The 14083-nt window shown below is 41.7% G+C and overlaps 1 protein-coding gene across 2 annotated transcripts; it reads right to left on the bottom strand.

Moving 5' to 3' along the window:
• Positions 1-3770: 3770 nt before the first annotated feature.
• Positions 3771-12619, bottom strand: ERI1 (exoribonuclease 1). Of its 2 annotated transcripts, none has more exons than XM_053941368.1 (7): positions 12387-12619; positions 11527-11697; positions 9217-9427; positions 7854-7937; positions 7082-7191; positions 5875-5989; positions 3771-4668 (listed from the first exon to the last, which is right to left on the bottom strand). In XM_053941368.1, the coding sequence occupies exons 2-7, from the start codon at positions 11577-11579 to the stop codon at positions 4426-4428; spliced, it is 816 nt and encodes a 271-aa protein (XP_053797343.1). In that variant the 5' UTR covers positions 11580-11697; positions 12387-12619; the 3' UTR covers positions 3771-4425. The 2 variants fall into 2 exon arrangements, with proteins under 2 accessions (XP_053797343.1, XP_053797342.1); XM_053941367.1 differs by having other exon boundaries at positions 11527-11702; positions 12387-12555.
• Between the last annotated feature and the right edge of the window lie 1464 nt (positions 12620-14083).

Genomic DNA, 14083 nt, shown 5'->3' with positions numbered 1-14083 from the left:
ACTACCATTCACTTCGAAGAGCAAAACCTCATAATTAGCACTAATTTAGCCAGGAAAGTAAGCAAAAATTCCACCATGATATATCTGCAAGCAGCACCACAAGATTTACAATTAAGATGTGCAGTCATGAGCACACCAAGTTAAGATCACAGGAGCAGGACATGGTGCTACCCATGGGCACTCCTGAACTGAGTGGCCAGAGAGGAGACAGATGCCTGACCCATGGAATCACATCCCCAATCAGAACACACCCAGGGGCCACCTCTGCCATAAAGAGGTGTTCAAGGCTCTTGCCATTCACTTGAAAAAGACTTTTTTCTATATGGGGCCGCTTTAGTGCAAAGCAATCACACTCCTTTAGTTTAAACAGCACGCCTCTTAAGCTGCTTCAGGTTTTTCTCCCACAACACCAAGACTTCCAATTTAAAAAGGGCAAAAGCCAGTCAGCATTGGAGGCTGTGAATCTGAAAGGACTGAACTATAAGGAACCCAAGAGAGAAGCAACTGCTCAACCTCCAAAGCCGTGTCAGCATCCATACTTGCAGATCAGCACCCCGTTTTCTGCTGGAGGAAGGTGTTCTAGAACCAAGTGTTAGCCTGCTCCCAGCCATGGCTCTTCAGCTGAGGCCACAGCTCAGTACAAGGCAGAGCAGAGGCGTGTACTGACCACACCCAGCTACCTCATGGATCTCCACCTAGGGAATCCTCCTGGTGAGATGTCACTGCCACCCCACAGGGCTGCCAAACATGAAGTCCTTGAGAAGAGGCTGGAATGGTCTTGGTTGCAGCAGAATGATGTTCTATACATCTAGCCCATCTCAAAAGCCTGCAGTCAGTAACTGGGTCTCCTCTACCCTCCACACATACGACTTCCAATTTCTTTATAAAGGGCCTGTCAGTTGTTATTAGAAAGAACATACACAGATCTTACCTGGCACAAACTTCTCTCCAGAAGAGAAAAATGTTCATTAGTGGAAGAAAAAGGGAAAAAGAGGAATTGAAAACAGGCATGGGAAGGGTGAGAGGGTGAGAGAAATGAGTGAAAAAACACTGCTTTCTCAAGGTCACCAAAGAGCAGTCAAGGCCTGCAGTGAAATGCGGAGAGCTCTCCAAGGGCATGAGAATGTAAGGTGAACTGAGGTTTTTACTTATTTCCACTGCTGAGAACAGCCCCCTCCTCACTGCAATGTTAATTTCCAACAAAATATGGAAACAAATACCTTGTTAGACCAAATTATTAAATTATCTTACTATCAGACAAGCTCAGGCAAAAGCAGTTTCTGTGGACAGCTGAGCTGCTGTGAGTGGCCCCTGTAGCCACACCCTGTAGCAACAAGGAGTTAATGGCAAGCCACGAACTGTTGTAACCTCTCTTTCCTATTTGCTCAGGCATTGGCTCACTGAGACAGAGAGGCTACTGCTCTTTAACCTGTCTGAGAAACCTTTTTTCCTAACATAACCCCAAGATTCTGTGAAGCCCTCTGACATTCATATAAATATATATTAAGAAATCTACTTGAAAGCAGTCATGTTGAAATTAGTCTGCAATCCCTTTGTTTAAAGTTGCTACTGTTCCACAAATACTGTCTGCAGTAGTAGTAGAATCGCTCAAGTACAGCTCCTGAAATGTGAAATAAAAAGCAACAACAGAACAAAGCCTCTAACTTGAACAAGGCAATCAATGTCTGCATGCTTTTTTTCTGCATAAAAAAGAGATCGGATTGCTTTTTACATAGCTGTCAATTATTTTTTCCAGCATGGGAAGATTCCTCTAATAAATGAAAATATTCATTACAGCAGATGCTCTCAGCAAGCTTCTTTGGATGAACAAATGAGATCAACCTGAAAAAACACTGGCTGAATATGAGCATCACTAGTAAAATCACCAAACCATTTTTTTTTCCTTAAGTGCCTCCTTCCCCTGTGGTATGAAGTATCCAGGGAAATTTATTTCATTACTGAGTGTTGTGAACTAGTCACATGCATGGGATTTAAGCCATCCAGCCATGGCAATGTTGCTGGTCCACTAGAGAAGACAAATCATAAGCTGCGCTGATGCCAAGACCCCCAAGACTATTGAAATAATCTCATGCTTTACAGACCAAATTCAGTACCTGACATGTTTAAAAATATGAAATTATTTTAGTAAGTTTTTTTACATTGCAAACAAATCAGCAAACATTGTTAAAATTCACTTCATCTCAAAATCACAGAATCAAATATTCTGTGAAAATACTTACACCTTACAGTTTTACATTAATCCATTAAAGATAAAATAGTATCTGGAATGATTCTACTGATTTCTGCTGCTCACTGATAGAAAACATCCAAACCTACTCAAGCAGTAAACAAAAAACAGTTATGATTTAACCCTTATCTCAAAATATATTTTTGAAGTTACTTAGCAAAAATAAACAACTCTGTACTTAAAATTAATTATGTACAATTACAACAGCTCTTAAGCTACCTATAGTATAATCTGTAAAAAAAAAAGTTTCTCATTTGACTGTGAGCATGGTTCCAGACCTGTAAATAAAGAGTAGTGATAAAGTCTCTGGCTGCCACCATGCCCAGGGGAGATCTGCTGAACTAGACTCAATTTTGTCACAGAAACTTGCACAACAGTAAGTCAGACACAAAAAAGTAAATTACCATGGTACTTCAGAAAAAGAGGATACTACAGTTGCTACAGTGAAAAGCATGTATATAAGAATTTGTACAAAATAGGGGCTGACAGATAAATGGCATTTTAGAAGAAAGCATATCATATTTTACCTTGTGAAAAGCCATCAAGCAGGGCTACAAAAGGAAAAACAATTGTAAAGTTCAACAAAGTTCTCTACAAGAGAGAAACTATCTGCTTTCAGGAAAAAAAAAAAACAATACAATAAAAAAACTTTCAGGGAAAAAAAAAGAACATACCAAAAAACATAACTCTGAAGCAGTTATGACTGTCCAAATCTGTGACTCAAGAAAGAAATCATATGAAGCAACTGAGAATTGACTAATACTTCTCCCTCCTGCATGAATTTAAAATGGAAGTTTACACAGTTCCATTGATGCAGTTTAACAGTCAGAAGAGCAAAGCAGGGCTGGGAGGAGTTTGATCAGTCAAACAGTCAGTGTTCTTAACAAAGTTTATTAATTGGTTATTTTGTGTCCTGGATGTAGGTGGTAAAAAGGGTAAATTGTAATACAGGGATAGCAAATTTCTTTTTTTTTTTTTTTTTTTTTCTTCAAACTTAGAGCAACCAAAATACATTATTCCACTTTTCAGAACAAGCCATTCTAATGCAAAGTTGATCACATTAATGGTGCACTTTGTAACAGCTCATGGAGACAAAGCAAATTTGGCCTCTTTTGTATATCATCTTATCTGAGGCCTGGGGAATAAGCAGAAGTTGCTAGCAATTAACTGTGGCCTTTAATAATAAAATTATATTAATCTTCCAATGCTAGATTTTGTAATAAAGGCATAACTTCATGGTGGCAGAAGCACAAGAAGATACCAAAAATAGCTGAACATGTCTTGAGCCATGAATGAGAAACTTGTTTCATTTTATGTAATAATCACAGAGCATGAAATTTTGACAACTTGGCATGTTTTGAACTTACTTTTACTTCACTCATTTTTAAGAGCAAATGGCTGATGATGTCTAAAAACAACATTAAATGAAGGGCAGCTATGTAGGAATAGGAGATGGGATCCTTAAAGTGAAAATCTAAAGAACCTCTCTTTTGAAACAGAGGTTAGAGAAATACAATCATACTACATTAATGAAATTTTTATTCAACACCTAGCTCTTCCATTTGATGGGGAAATAGACAAACATATCCCTTAAAGAAGAACCCCAAACAACAGAGTACTCCTCTACTGCTTTAGAACTGATGAATGCACGCCCATTTTTCCTAGACTTTGTAAAAAACCAAAAAATTGGTAGGAACCCTTAGCAGAGTGCCTTATCAGGAAGGGCCAGCCCAACCACTGCTCTTTCAGTTCTTCCAGGAATGGCTTATTTGTGTGCAATGAATAAGCAGATGCTAGATATCATTGGAGTACATCACAGTGAACAAATACTGCCCACAGGCTGGGGTGGAACAGCAGCACACAGGCCCAATCCCTCTTAGCAGGTGTTCAAATTACATGTTCTTAAAAGCTTAACACTTCATCTGGATTCCAGATATCAACCTCACTGCTAGCAAAGTTGGAAACAACAATGGAAATCATCAGTACAAAAAGAAATTGCTGTAATAGGCTTCAAAGAACAAACAGTTTCCATGCTCCTCTTTATTTCAACAGAGATGATTAGTTAAGGTGCTTTAGGATTCTGCATGGCAGACAATCTGGCAGAGGTGGCCATTTAATAAGCTCTGGAGTCTTTAGCAGGTGTCTGAAGGCAGCTCCCGGGGCAGAGCCCTGAACTGCTAGTTTCTGTAGCGGGGCATCTGTGGAGCAGGGGCTCCCTCTAAGGGGACTGAGGAGGAGACTGTCATCAGCTGTCCACCGTGAATTCTCTCATTCACCCGCAGGTCACAGCCATCCTGAAGCATCCTTATAGCTATCCTTGCAATATTTTTAGAGTCATCAAGTCCACTGTGAGGTCTCCCATCATAATTCATGCCCAGATTTTCAAGCATGATTGTCAGCTTGGTCTGGTTCCTAGGAACCTGATGGAGAAAGTGAGTAACATTCAAGGATTAGGTTTAGTACCAAGTCTTTTTAATCTAACACAGTGCAGTAGAAACACATGCAGATTTTAAGCCTACTTAAGTCACATATGACTTTCATGTTGCCTTTTGTCAGATCACTAACCATTTAACTTCAAAGCACCCTGGTGAGACAGACACTCTCATTTTTACAGAGGAGAAATAGTCAACAGGAGTTTGTCTAGACCTGGGATCATGTCAAGAGCCTCTGACCAGCATCAGCTCATGATACACTTGTGCTGGCAAGGGTGGAAGCCGTGACCTAGATAAGTTTAACCATCTTTATAAAAAACAAAAAACAGTGGTGTTGCAGAGGGAATCTGAGTTTGGTTTTCCTTTTAAATTCTAAGTGATTAAAGAAGCACCAAGCTCCTGATTCTCACTGGCATCAAGCTCCTGAATGCCTTCAACCTTCACAGGGTCTGATCAGCAACCCTGATCAGCAACTTACAGCAACCCTGTAAGATTTGTCCAGCACAAAGTAAAGCTCTTCCCTTATTAAATGTTAATCTCTCTTTTATCTAGAGATTACATTTACTATGAAAAAGCCCTTCAAAAGAAGACATTAGCTAGGCTGAAATCCCTTAAAAAAAATGTATTTTAGTGTAGGCTGATTGGGAATTTGCTAGAATCTCCAATAACTCATTTTATGGTAGTCTGACAGAAAGCAGCAAGATTCAGCACTTAGTATTACTTTTTAGTAATTAGTACTTATTACTTTTCTCTTGACAATTTGATTCCACTGTAGATACATGCTAATCTTTCTCTGCCTCCATTACACTGTCAAAAGTCAAGATTCTATGAGGGTAATGGTACAAATTAGTTTTGTAGTGTATTGCATGAAAACAGGAAAAAATAACCAAAAAATCAAGACTATTTTCAGCTGAACTGCTTGATCTAACAGGACTGGTATAACATTTTTAGACAATCCTTCAACGACCACAACCCGATTCTTAAAAACAAGATTAAAATCAAAATGCAGTAATTATATGATCTTCAGTTAGTGGAGTGAGAGCTGCACATGAAACACATTTGAAAATCAGGCACCAGGTAACTAGTTTAAGTACTATAATTTTATACTACACAAGTAGAGATGACCAGCACAACAGGTCATTCTAGATTTTTATATCAAAATTTCCCTTAAGAGAAACAGTAATTTGTACAAACCTTGTAGAAGTTCCCATATGATTTGCGAATATTGATCCACTTTTTTGCAAAAGAAGGGTATTTGATACGGCTAATACGGCACTGGATGTTCAAAAATTTACTCATATCCCAAGATCTTAGAAAGTCAAAAGAGGAAAACATTAGTCATATATAATCCTCTGTTCTGCATATTGCACAGTGGTAGAACTAAAAGCTGTCTTGTCTCTGGTGATCAGTAGAATGAAAACAGTTTAGGAAAAGCTCGCTTGCTATAGTCCCGGTAAAGAATTTTTTGATATCAAATTGTTAATCATGGGGAAAAAAATAATGACAGGAGCAAGACTTTCACCAGGATAGTTTCAGGTCCACAACAGTTAGGACAAAAAATAGCAACAACGACTCCACCTACCACATCAACACTGAAAACTGCCAATAAATTAGATGCTTACACAGCCCTCGGGGAAGCAAGCGACACCTTAAATCTTCCTGATTATTTCGGTATGCATTTATCTCTCTACTTCAGGTAGGTTATTGAAACTAGACTGCACCTAGTTTTATGAGAAACCAGATCTCTATGAAAATATTAAGAAATCATAATCCTATTTATTTAGCAGCCTGCCTTCCTGAATGGAACCACCCCAACAAGTTTGTAAGCTGCAAGCTAAAGTACAGCTTTCTTTCCCCATCTCTTCTAGCTGTCTATGCAATCTCATCTACAGAGACTGTATATACACCTATACAACAGAGATTTCAATGCACCTATTTTCCTTAAGGAATGCACTGAGGGGATTCCTCTGGAGGGGAATTCCAGAGACATTTAGGCCCAGTAATATAACCAGTCTTGGGTCAGCTTCGCTTTAGCATTATCTTTTTTTAATTCACTGTTGCTTCCAAAGATAGCAATGTAATTATAGGTTAAAAATTAAAAATTGCAGAGTGTTGTTTTCAGGTATTATGTGCTGGATATAAATGGAGAATTATAGCAACAACAAAGTATAAAGTCTTCAGAAACACTCTGTTGCATACAGACCACTAGGAAAGAAACGGCGCCATCTGATGGATTTCATTTTGAATTGTTCAGTTGAGCTTTACCAATTTTACCAAAAGCTTCAAATCAAATAAAACCAGCAAAATGGCAATGTCCTGATTCATCTTTAGCAGTGCTCTCACAAATATTAAACATGGTTTTGCAGTTTTAGATTGGGCTGAAGGCTGCATAAGGACATACCCATCAGTCAACATGGAATAGCTGTACTTTGTTCCCAGTTCTCGTTGTCTCATCCACTCTATGACATTCTGCAGAACTTGAGGAAAAATATCAGCTTTATCAACAATGTCCTATGAGAACAGAAAAAAAAACCCAACAAAACAAAAAAACCAACAAAGTAAGGAACATTTTTTCAGAAAAAAAAATCCCTCAGCATTAAGTATATAAACTGTATTGGTATATGGGCAATTAAAAACTTGGCCTCATCAAAATCTTTATAAAACCAGATTACACATTAACAGATGACTGGACAGGTTTTTCTAAACTGAAAAAATAGCACCACAAAAGCACTGCTACAAGAGCCAACCTCCTAATAGCTTCTGTAAAGGTAACAATGTTAGTCCATAGTTGAACCTGGATTAAAACCTCTGAGATTGTTTCCCAGGCTCCTTCTTAAATTGCTTATCACAAGCCATTGCTATCCTAAGACTCTAAACTCTTCAGAACAAAAATATTAGGACAGGAATTGATGCAATTCAAAAGGTGCTTTGCCCTACTAAAGATTAAATTTCTCCACATGAATTAAAAAGAGAATACTTTTCCCCACAAAATGACCAACTTAGTGAAATCAGCTCTGTGATAATTGGAAGAGGGAAAAAGCAAGGATTAAGAGAATAGGCCTTACAGAAAAATAACCATGAAAGACTACCATTTAAGGTTAGCAGTCTGAAAACATCAACAACACACCCCTTTTATTTCTATCTCTTCCTGAAGAAACAAAAGTGCAAATTACCTGGGTTATTCCTGTCAGACTGATGCAGAAGTCTGAAAGCTTGGGATTAATCTCTGGCTTCACGTATTGCTGAAAGGTATCCTCCTGTAACAGGAGAATCAATCTCTCAGCTGCAGCACACTATGCAGCCTGCAAGGCAACTTCTCTGGCTCGCCTGCAGCCCAAAGGCAACAGCAGCTACTTGTCCTGCTGCAGGCAAAAAGGAGTGTGCATCTCCTGAGCCAGTAGGAGCCTCCTGACTGGCCATCATCAGATTCCTAACAAGACAGATAGCTTTCCAACCAGAACGTGGCCTTCCTCTCAGCCAGTAGGCACCAAAGAGTGGGAATGTGGATTTAAGAGGGAAAAAGGACAGACTGCAAAAAACCAGCGGATTTGGGAAGAGTGAAAGTACGGAAAAAATAAGTGAGAGGCATGAGCAAAGCCTTATGTATTTTAGGCGGTATCTCTAAATGTTCACCTGCAATTCAAGGAAAGCAACCAGCCACACACCTCAGAAGCTTCAGGCAAGTCCTACACCTCTGGATGCCAGCCAGGCAGAGACAAACAAAATCTCACTCTGGGAAACTGAGCAACACAAGAGTGAAGACTGAAGGCAAATTCCATGGAAAAAATAAAGCCCCAAATCCCTGCAATCCTTTTTCTGCTGTTAAGTCATACATGCAGCTATACTTTATTGTAGCATCACAATGATTACTGGAAATCCTCTTCCCATTAAGAGTTCTTCATAAATGAACCATTAGGCAGAGGTGTGTGCACATCCTCTGTTTCACTTGGGTCACTCAATTTCAGTTAAGCAGCAGGTAGTTTATCCTAAAAGAAAGCTGGACTGGAACGGAGCACTTGAGGCTACCAAATGCTGGTAAGTATGTTTAAAATCAGGTTACACAGCTGTCAGTCTGTTTGGTACAATGTGGAAACAGCTGAGCCTGACAAGAAGTGGAGTTCACTCAACCTCACTTTCTAGACCTCTGCATTAGTGTCTTCTAGATCGCCTCACACAGGACCACAGAAATTGATCATTTTTGATTATGATGAATGCCTTGAGTCCTAGAAATAGATTTGTGGGCCTTAAAGCAGGGAAAGAAAGGGCAGGTGGGAACATACATGGACAACTGAGAAACTCTTATCAATAGAGGGGTCAACAGCAAGAGAATGATCTGCTTGGATGATCATTTGGAAAATGCTTTCAGAAGAGAAAGTTTTGTTTGTACCTTAGAGGCACAGAGGATAAACCCACATGAAAATAAAGTATGCTATTTTTAATGAAGTTCAACATCTACTTAAAAACTAATCTAGACTTTCTGATGCAAACAAGTTGCTTCAAAGAATAGCAGACCAACACAGCCATTAGATCACTTACTATTTCCAGGGTACGTGTGTTTACTAAGACAACAGGAAATTCAATTATTTCATGTACAAATTCAGGCGGATTTCCTTCTTCACATGTTGCTTCAAAGTCAACGACACAGATGTAGTCATAGCAGCTGTCTCCACTAATGTGTTCCTTCTGCATCAGCTTCTGTTTCTTATAATAATTTTTCAATCTCTTTTTCAGTACATCTTTCACTCCTCTAAAGAAATAGGGAAAGTGACAAAGATCACACTCTTGTTTAATTATTTCCTTGTTGTAAAACTGAAGCTATATTTAACATTTGAAAGCTCAGCACTTATTAACCTCATTTTGAACACCAGCACATATGAAGCCTGATTTCCACTTTATCATAGAGGAGTGTTAGCCCCATTATCTACACTACATTAAACCCATTTTCTGGGATAACACAGAGGCTGTGATACCCCCCACAATACAATACCAGAGACAGACTGGGAAGCATAGTACAGAGACACTCTGCAGTCGCCTCTGCTTCAGCCTTTCCAAAGCTCAGGTCTTTGGATATTACTCCTGGTTGACTTGTGGCCTTGGAAGAAGTACTGCTTCACCTCTATTCCCCTGTGTCCTCTATCTGAAGTGATTGATGCCCGAGGCCTTTCGGCATCAGTGGCATAGACAACACAGAATCCATCTTAAATGTGCACATTTTACATCTTTCTCAATTTAAATTTAAAATTGAGCTTGAATAACTCAATTAAAATAAAGTATTTGAGATTTCAGTTGTCAGAAAAACCTCCTGGTCAAGATCCTGCTTTTCAGGAGGTTTGTGGCTATAAATAAATTCACATGGCAAGCGATTGAAATTACTTACTGTGTCCTTTTAATATAAACATTTTAATATATGAGTGCATCTGCCAGACCTGCCATGTACCAAACCAGAGCCGAATAAATGAGGATAATTTACCCTTCCAAAGAAGTTATTTTCAAAATTATTCATTGCAAATGAAATCACAGAAGCTGTAAGAGATATGTGTAGCAAGTGGTTATATCAGAAAAGCAGCCCAGTGATCCATAAAGAAGAACTGAAATCAAACTACTAAACATGCATTTGAGAACATCAGCTGCTTCTGCAGAGATAACTCTTCTTCACTCTGGTTTATTGGTCTAGTTTAAGCCAATGACCAGTTCATTAAAAGTTGAGACAATATGGGAGCTGATGGAGGGGGAAATTACCTCTTTCTTCACCAAACTTATAAAAAAAGTTGAAATTAGGAAATTATTGTCTTTCACAATAACCTCAAAGGAAAGGACGGTGTATGGTAATCTGCTCACATTAGAACTGATGCACTATTTGTTTAGAGATAAGACATAGTTATAACGACTAGTATATACGACTTGACTAACTTGAATATATTGACAAAAGAAACCTAGCTTTGGTAAAAGAGAAATTTTAAGCTTTCAGCGTTTACAACTAAATTAAGAAACTCATATAGAAAACTTATAACCTAAGAGAAGACCACAAACACAACATATACTATTTGAATTCTCCTTTCAAATTTTAAATCAGAACAACTGCTAAATAGCTATAGAAATCTAATGTGTTTTACCAAAAATTTTCTCAAAAATGATAAGATTTTCTCCTCATGAGGCATTCAATTAATTTAACCAACCAACTCCCCACCACTACTTCTTCATTCCTGCTGCCTACAGAAACAACACACTATTTTTCTCAGCTGACCTTCTTCACAATATCTCAATATGTTGCCTGGCCACAGAATTATTAATTTTGCAGGTAATTTCCAGTACAGCAGGAACTACACTATACTCCCTTGCCTCTGCCCCAGTGAACACAAATACAGCTTATAATACATTCATTTTTTTTCACATTTTTCTAGCACATGTATTCAGAGTAGCAAACTCCATCTAAAGGTACTTCTCTGCAGTGATTAAATCCTGAGCCCCATGACCAGAGTTTGTAGCAAGTATCAGATCTGACAGGTACACTAAATAAAAATATGGATGTTCTGAAGCAAGTATGATGAGGGTCTGCAGCACCACCTGAGAACCACTGCAGTTCTTCTTTCCCCCTTGACCAAAAATTGATGAGAAGTACCTTACAGTTATGTATTCAAGCATTTCTTTGGGTTGCCAGTTGAGACAGCACACATTAAGCAGTGTGCATTAATCCTACAAGAAAAACTGCAACAAGATTGCACATAAAACAATTGGTGTCTGGTGCTGTGTCTGCTTTTCACTTTGTGCTGAGTTTTTAAACTTTAAAATAATCATCCCTCATGACTCTACTGCTCTCAAAGATAAATCAACATATTTACAAATAACCTGGTTTCAAGCTTGAACTCTGCGAGTTTACTTCTGAGCTCTTCTCTGGTCATTCTATTGATATAGCCATTGGTTATAGCGATTTCTTTGTAAATCGGATCACTGAAGTCGTTTGAACTGGCAGCTGAAGTTTTGCCATTAGTTTCTTGATCACCGATCTTATAATGCTGTCTACCCTAGAAGAAAGAGAAATCAGGAAGTCATTTAAGAAGCTCAAAACAAGATGCTTGCATGCGAGTATTTCACAGCTCGTTTTGCCACCAGAATGCAGTAAAGCGTCACACTGTTATACTTGTGATCAAACTGAGTGAACTAGCTTATAGAAAGGTAAGAGAATCAATACTGAAGCCTGCTCTGAAACAATGTTTCCTAAACAGCAACAGAATAAAGGGACAGTAATGCCCGTGTCCTGAGCCATGTCGAATAGCAGCTCTTGGAGACAAAACTTGAATACGCATCCTAATCTCAACAGAAAGAGTTCTCTGGTGCAAACGGGCAAAGCCCTCACGAGCAGCGAGATTTCTCTCGATGACTGAATTAACCAGAATCCGCACTGACTGGGACACGCGGGCCGGTGCCCAATGCGTGCAAGATAAACAAAGCAATAAACGAGAGGAAAAACTACGGGCACTTCCCGGCTCCCGACTGCCGCTCGCGGCCTTCGCGGGGCCCACACAGAGCGCGGCCGCGGGCGGGCCCGTGGCACCGGCGGCGCCCCTCGGGAGGGCAAGCCCCGGGCAGGGCAGGGCCGGGCGGGCCGAGGCCCGAGGCGGGCGGGCGGGCAGCCGGGCCGCGGCCTCGGGCAGCACCGCCCGGTCGCACCGCCCGGTCGCACCGCCCCCGCCGCCCCGCGCACTCACCGGCGGCCGGGCTGCTGGAGCAGCCGCCGCCTCGTCCCGGGCGGCCTGCGGGCGGTTCTCTTTCTGCTCCTCCATGGCGGCGGCGGCGGCGGGAACCGCGGCGGGGACGGCGGCCCGTCGGGGGCGGGAGAGCGCGCAGCCCGCCCCTGGGCGGAGCAGCGGCCCCGCCGCCGCCGCCGCGCTCGTGCGGCTCCGTGAGACCCGGTCAGCTGCGGCCGCGGCTCCCGGCGTTCCCGTCTGGCATCCAGCACTGTGGTGAGCATGTGCCACGCGTGCCCGGGCCCCCTCAGCCCCCGCTGTCCCGCCGGCCCTCGGCCCTGCCCCTCTGCAGCAGCACCGCCGCCTCCTGCGCCTGCCTCAGCCCTCCAGGGCTTCTGCCCAGCTGTCCCCCCGGGGCTTGGGCTCACGGCAGCTCTCTGGAACTTCTCTCCGTTTTACGGGAAACATACATTGGGCAGACACCTCATTTATGCCTCCGTCCTCCTTCTCATGGCACTGATTTTGCACAGAGCACCCAAAACACGAATCTGGAACACCCGTGGCGTGTTGGGTGCCAGGTCACAGCCACCAGAAGGATGTAGTTGACCCCCAGCCCCTTTTTGCCACGGAATTTGCCGTGCCTGCTGTTCCCCATATCCCTTAATCCACAGTCAACGAGCAGGGTGAGGTGGGCGATACGAGACGTGTAAAGCTCTCTGGATCTTCTTGACCAGGAGGTGAAGGCAAAGCAGTGAAATCTCTCTGTCCATCACAGGTCAGTTTATTTTCTGCTGCTGCTTCGCGTAATCCTGAAATGCCGTCCAGTATCCCTCAGTGATGGAGGCTGATGTGTATTGGCACCCAACTAAAGCAACCACGGAAACACCTCCACATCTGCCAGTCACTAAACAGCCCAGAATCTTCTCTCTGCCCTGCTGTGGCTGGGCCCCAGTACCCACCCTCAGTCGGACCTCCCGTCTCACTCTGGCACACCAGCATCTCCTTGCAGATGATGATATCCCGTCCCCTAGACCTGCTGTGCAGCATTTGTCATCGTCGGGTGGGTGTGCCACAGAGGTCTGTCTCCTCCACACTGAGTGATGACAGAAGTGAGATCACACACAAGTGCTTGGGGCTATATGTGCATGTCCTGCTTTTCACTGGGATAGTTAGCTTTCTTGGAAGCTGGTGCAGCACTGTGTTTTTTTTTGGATTTAGTATGAGAATATTGTGGATAATACACTGATGATTTAGTTGTTGCTCAGTAGTGCTCACTCTAAGTCAAAGCCTTTCAGTTTCTCGTGCTCTGCCACTGAGAAGGTGCACAAGCTGGGAGGGAGCATGGCCAGGACAGCTGACCTGAACTGGCCAAAGGGATATTCCATACTATGGAACATTTTGCTCAGTATATAAATGGAGGGGAGGAGGAGGAGTTGATTGGGAGCTGCTGATGCTCATCCCCCATCACTGGGGGAGGGGCTAGGCATCAGTCAGTGAGTTGTGTGCAACTGTACTGTGCATCACTCATCTTTCTTGGGTTTTATTTATCTCTCTTTCATTGCAATTACTATCATTAGTATTACTATATTTACTTTGCTTCCATTATTAAATTGCTTTTAACCCATGGGTTTTACTTTTTTCCTATTTTCCTTCCCACCAGGAGGTGGTGGTGAGTGAGCAGCTGTGATGATGCTTAATTGCCAGACGGAGTCAAACTG

Source organism: Vidua chalybeata, chromosome 4, assembly GCF_026979565.1.
Source record: "Vidua chalybeata isolate OUT-0048 chromosome 4, bVidCha1 merged haplotype, whole genome shotgun sequence".
In the NCBI taxonomy this organism is placed as follows: Eukaryota; Metazoa; Chordata; class Aves; order Passeriformes; family Viduidae; genus Vidua; species Vidua chalybeata.
This window is presented reverse-complemented; position numbering and strand designations above follow the sequence as displayed.

Coding starts and splice junctions, on each gene's coding strand:
- ERI1 (XM_053941367.1), bottom strand. CDS start 12,461: ATGGAGGAGCAGAAAGAGAACCGCCCGCAGGCCGCCCGGGACGAGGCG. Junction 7,192..7,853: donor GTCTGACAGGAATAACCCAG/GTAATTTGCACT, acceptor CTGTTCTCATAG/GACATTGTTGATAAAGCTGA. Junction 5,990..7,081: donor TATTCCATGTTGACTGATGG/GTATGTCCTTAT, acceptor TGACTTTCTAAG/ATCTTGGGATATGAGTAAAT.